General features: G+C 52.0%; 1 protein-coding gene across 1 annotated transcript; it reads right to left on the reverse strand.

Moving 5' to 3' along the window:
* Positions 1 to 205: 205 nt before the first annotated feature.
* LOC119283350 lies at positions 206 to 2,049 on the reverse strand. The gene is made up of 2 exons (XM_037562931.1): positions 504 to 2,049; positions 206 to 321 (listed from the first exon to the last, which is right to left on the reverse strand). Exons 1-2 carry the CDS (start codon positions 2,047 to 2,049, stop codon positions 206 to 208), a joined length of 1,662 nt encoding a protein of 553 aa, XP_037418828.1.
* Positions 2,050 to 5,567: the final 3,518 nt, after the last annotated feature.

The following is a 5,567-nucleotide window of genomic DNA, read 5'->3' on the forward strand; positions in this document are numbered from 1 at the left end:
TGTGGCAAAGCAATTAAAGAGGAGAGAGAACATTATGGTGACTCCAATAAAAACCAATGCTAAGCATGTAGACCTAGGCAAAAAGACTACCAACAAATACATGAAGGAGTTTTATTACTAAACAATTAAATAGAGGAGGCTTAGCTACAAAATCTAAGCACCGATGCATTGGGGACATTAGTTGCTAAGCATTTTAATGTATTTATCACCCCACTTTAACACCAATGCATTGGAAAAGGTCTAAGCATTGTTGGCCATGGGCTGTAGTGTTCACCGTTGACACTGGATACATCAATTGGGGGTTCACTGGATCGATGGAACCTTCAGCAAAAAGCGAAAAAGAGTAAATGATAGCAGAGAAATATATTCATGTTAGGAAAAGAACTGTATACATAATTTTATTTTCTTTAATTGATTTCGAAGAACTTAAAGTTTGGGCACTTTCAAAGAAATAATTTAAGGACAGTTTTCATATCACAAGCTTTGTGAGTGTTAATTATTACCTGATCGGAATGAGTTCAAGCTGGCATGGTGAGACTGTGGCAGATTAGACGACCATCCGGCGGGTGGATGCAGCTGGTAGTTGATATCGTCGTAGCCTTGATCATGTCCATAGAAGCTTCCATTGTAGTTGTAGTAGTAGCCATCCATGTCGTCGTTCCACGTGTTTTGGTGGGGTGGAGGAGGTGTATTCATATGTTGAGAGAATGTAAAAGCTCGGACATGGGCATGATCCTCAGAATGTGGTTCAAGAATCTCTATCGTCTTCTTGCCAAGATCAACACCGACCGTCCATTTCAGTTTTTGGCGACGATGTCGAAGCATGGACACCATTGTCAGATACACCATGTCGCCGGCATGGATACTCAGGGTCGGCTGGCCTGCTTCCAGTTGCCTCACCGTCCATCTTCTAGCAGCGTCGTCCCACATCGCAGGCAACATCGCACGATGCATCGGCTTGTAGACTTGGATTTCATCGACGTCGACATTGTGGCCCTTGCGCCAGTGGTCCCAGGAAACATGCCTGTAACATGTTCGGATCCTCCAACCATTGGGGACGCGGACGAAATCTATGTCCCCGCCTTCGCATTCGCGGCGGAGGAGCTCGGAGTCGAGGATGGTGTCTGCGTGATCGAGATCCGTGGTGGTCTTGATCACGGGCCTTTTCTTGATCATGGCGACGTGGCGGAACCGGACATCCATGTCGACAAACTTGATGAAACCGTCGGCGCAGTAGGCGACGTCCCTGTGGAACACGTTGGGGGGAGATCGATCCCGGAGCGCGTGATACTCGGAGCGGCAGAAATCGGGCTTGGGCAGCGGGATGAAGCGAACGCGTTTGGGGTCCTCGCCGAGCACGTCGAGGACGACGACGCCCTGCCAGAGGTCCACCCAGCCCAGGACGGTTCCTCCGAGCGCGATCACCTTGGTGGGTTGGCAGGGCATGTCGTCCTGCTTGAAGTCGACGAGAGGCGTGAGCGCCCTGGTGCTCCACACGCACGTCTTGGAGGAGAAGAGGTGGAGTTGGTAGGTCATCGGGTAGTCGTACTTGCCCACGCTGAGATCGGCGAGGAGGAACTGGCCGCCGTCGTCAAAGGGCAAGATGGCGACGCAGGAAGACAAAGGAGTCGGAGTGGCCGGGATGGGTGTGAGCGAGGGCTTGCTTCCGCGGCCTGCTGCAACGTGGTAGACAAGAAGTAGAAATTGCTCGTCGTAGGGCTCAGACTCTCGCTGAGCCCATCGGCGGAGGAGGATGAGGTCCTTGGCCTTTGAGATGACCTCGACTCGCGCTGAGTATCGGGCTTGCTCCTCCTCGCGCCGGGAGTCGACGGTCTCGTGGACGAACAGGCGGGAGACGTGCGGCGGCGGGTCGAGGCAGAAGCTGACCTTGATGCTGCCGCCGGTGCTCATCTTGGCTTCAGCGGTGGTGTCGTTCTCGCAGTCGGCGTAGCCGCCATTCTTATCGAGGAGAACCCAGGACTGGTGACCGGCGGCGGCGCCGGCATCTACGGGGTGGAAGCTGGAGGAGGAGTCGGACGATGGATCCATGTCCACGGTTACGTACGATCAGGGGATGGCTGCGGGGCTAGATCTTGTTGGGTTTTTAATCCCAAAAAGGTCAAACAAACGGAGGAAAATTACAGCACGGTCCTAACATTATCCAATTAATTGCACGCCTCATCAAAACTACTGAGCCGACACTACCTTGAGATTGAAGATATGCACCTACTCCCTCCGGTTCTTTTTGTCTGCATATTAATCAAAGTCAAACTTTATAAGGTTTGATATCAACATCTACAATACAAAAGTTATATGTTATGAAAATTAATTTCATCATGCATCTAATAATATTGATTTCATATTGTGAATGTTGATATCTTTTTTTATAAAGTTAGTCAAACTTTATAAAGTTTGACTTTGACCAAATCTTATATGCAAACTAGAAAACCCGGAAGAAATACATAGCAACAAGCGCACGTATAGTAGAGCATGAGTAAATCTCAAATGCTAAAGGCATCTATTTAACCGATGATTTAAAAGGCTATAGAGAAGTAAAAATTCCAGTTTGCTCCTCTAACCGGACCTAGCCTATCTTTTAAAGCACACAAAGGACTAATTTTGTTCACTCCAAGCGGTGTCCGAGGAGTAAGGGCCTGTTCTGATCTTCTCCAGCTTCTAACTTCATCAACTTCTCGAATAATTTTGTCCCGAACGTTTGGGCTCCAAGAAGCTAACTTCTCGAAGCTGATCCAACTCGCAGTGTAAAAATATGAAGCTCGAGCGGCCCAGCTCCACCGATCGAAGAATCAGAAGTTCGCCCAATTTACAGGAAGGTGCCACCGCCAAAGAAAACGATTCGCCGCCCCCCCGCTCGATAAAAAGAAACCAGCTATCCCCAACCAATCGATACCTCTCTCCCTCCCTCGTATCGTTGCACTGGGCCGAACAAGGCTGCCCCCAGCCGGCCCGATTAGTGCCAAACGGGCCAGAGCCCTCCAAGTTGGGCTGCAGCTCTACGAGAAGCTGCCCAATGCAGCCGAACGGTCCTGCTATCGCTACGTGAAGTTAGAAGCGAGGAGGAGAAGCTGGATATGTGAAGTTTTGAGAAGCCAGAGAAGATCCGAACAGGCCCTAAATATACTCGCCCGCTCGGTCGAGGAGTAGAATTTCCCCCTCTATTCCCCTCCCACACGCCGCTCTATCCTCGCCTCCCCATGCCCCCACCGCAACCCGCAACCCATCCACCCACCCCCCAGGCGACATGGTTGTATCCGGAGGCCGCCACTGCTCCCCTGACCATCCACAGCGTGCGGCCGGCGGATCGACATTGCGGCTCCACCTCCTCCTCCCGCGTCGGCGATGCCACCTCCTCCTGCACTAGCGGCTTCCTCGAGACCCCACCGCCCCTGCCGCTGGTGCTGAGGTACCACAACATGCAGCAACACCAATGGGGGACTTGGGTCGTGGAAATATACGGCTGCGACACCTGGAAGACCCATTGGCTGGGCTCCTTCCACTCGGCGGAGGCAGCGACGCACGCGCATACGACATCAAGTCGGTTCACCTCTATGGCGCTGTCGGACACCGCAATTTCCTCGATGGATATTTGCCGCCTGCGGACCCGCCGGTGGACAACCGGGTGGCCAACGCACGAGAGAGGTGGGAGGACCGAGTGGCCTGTGAGCTGCTAGCGGCGGAGGTCACCGACGAGACATACATGGTTGAGCTCTGCCGTCGAGGCCGAACGACGACACGTGGAGTAAGCGGTCGGAAGAACCGTGGTCATCGACCTATGCAGTGATGAAGACGGCAAGGGCGAAGGCGACGACGAATCCAACGATGGCGGCAGCGGTAGCGATGAGCCGGACCCAATGATCAGCGACATGTCTAGAAGGGAGTGAAAACAGCTCGAGGAGGAATCCGATGAATCGGATTAGGTTAAATTTCTGCCTAAAAATGTCAAGTCTAGTTTTAGTTCTATGTAATGTATTAAATCTGACCGAATTTAAGTTTACGTAGCCGAATTTGCAATGAATGTGGTTTAATTTGCACGGATTTGCATCGATTATGTTTTATACTCCGGTAAATTTGGGAGTTCGGCTAGAAACGACTTTTCTAGAGATGAGTAAATATACTCCACTAAGATTTAATCCTCGGTTTACTCCTCTAATATTTAAGGGATCGGCTAGAGATTTTCTAAGGGGTGGATGTGTATGTCTTTCACTTCTCCGCGACGAGGCGGGCGCAGCGGCTAACAAGGGTAGCGATGGTGTGTTGGATTGGGTAAAAGCTTCCGTTATATTAGTTCCTCGACGCTATGATTTTTAATTTGTTCATTCTTCCTGCTCACGTTGATAACTGGATCGGTTCTTGCGTGCCGGCGAATTCATTGAAATCAAATTTGGCGCCATGCTAAACCAGAACTTGAGTTTATTCAGTAACTGAACTACACCAAATGGTTTCAGACTTTAGGCATTGCCTGTCACTCCGCCCGCTTAGTTATCCTTTCTACTCAAACCCCCCTTGAACGGTTCTGGAACATGTACGGTATGCTTGCAAGTCAGTTAGAATGCCTGATTGCTCCTTAACCCGAAGTGAAGTTCTTTTGTGTGCGTCTGAACTGAAGTTGGTCTCACTAACAGAAACTTCAACTTGTTCAAAAAGATACTCCCTCTATTCCATAATATAAGAACCTTTTTTACACTAGTGTAGTGTCGTTCTTATCTACTACCCCTATAAAATGAAGAGAGGGCGGAGAATCAAATCATCCTATCCATTCAAACCTGCAATCTGATGGTCTACATCGCTTCAAAACACCAAACATGTTTTATGCTTTAATTACCCACCATGCCATTGGGTTACAATCCTCATAAACACGTCCGATCAAAAAAAAGCGCCCTCCCGTGACCACGCCCTCGGGCAGTTTGGCCCCTGCCCGACCTCTTCCCCCCACATACTCCCCGCCAGCCACCGCCGCCTTCATCTGCACGCCGCCGGACCGCCACGCCCACTCTCCAGCCGCTCGGCCGCCCTGTCCACGCGCCGCCCGGTCCGGCCCCTCCCCACCCCGTCCACAACGCGCCGCGCCCAGAGGAGAGCCGAGCCGTCAGGGCCGCCGCGCCCAGCCGAGCCGTCAGGACCGCCGGCGCGCCGCCCGGTCCGCCGTCGCCGCCATCCCTCCTCCACGCACTGCCGCCTCCGCCGAGGAAGAGGTGCCCCGTGAAGGGGAAGTCCCTCCAGGGACGGCGCAGTCGGCGAGCACCGTGTAGGCGTCGGTGAGGACATGGGCGAGGGAGGTGGCCCTGTTGTGCGCGGCGGGGAGGCAGATGCCGACCGCGTGTCTCCTCTCCGAAGGGGTGTGCCTGCATCCAATGGTGAGGGACCCTAGCTCCACACCCTTTTGTCGTTGATGAATGAAACCTGCAGGCACATCTCTTTCTTTCTCTGATCTACTTTTCCTCTCTCACATACACAGTTCTGCACCTTCTCTTGTCCAAGTCATGATTCCTTGTAGTAGGAGGGAATCACATTGGATCTGAGTATGTGAGGGAGGAGCAAGAGCAACA

The sequence above is a fragment of the Triticum dicoccoides genome, chromosome 4A, assembly GCF_002162155.2.
Source record: "Triticum dicoccoides isolate Atlit2015 ecotype Zavitan chromosome 4A, WEW_v2.0, whole genome shotgun sequence".
Taxonomy (NCBI): Eukaryota; Viridiplantae; Streptophyta; class Magnoliopsida; order Poales; family Poaceae; genus Triticum; species Triticum dicoccoides.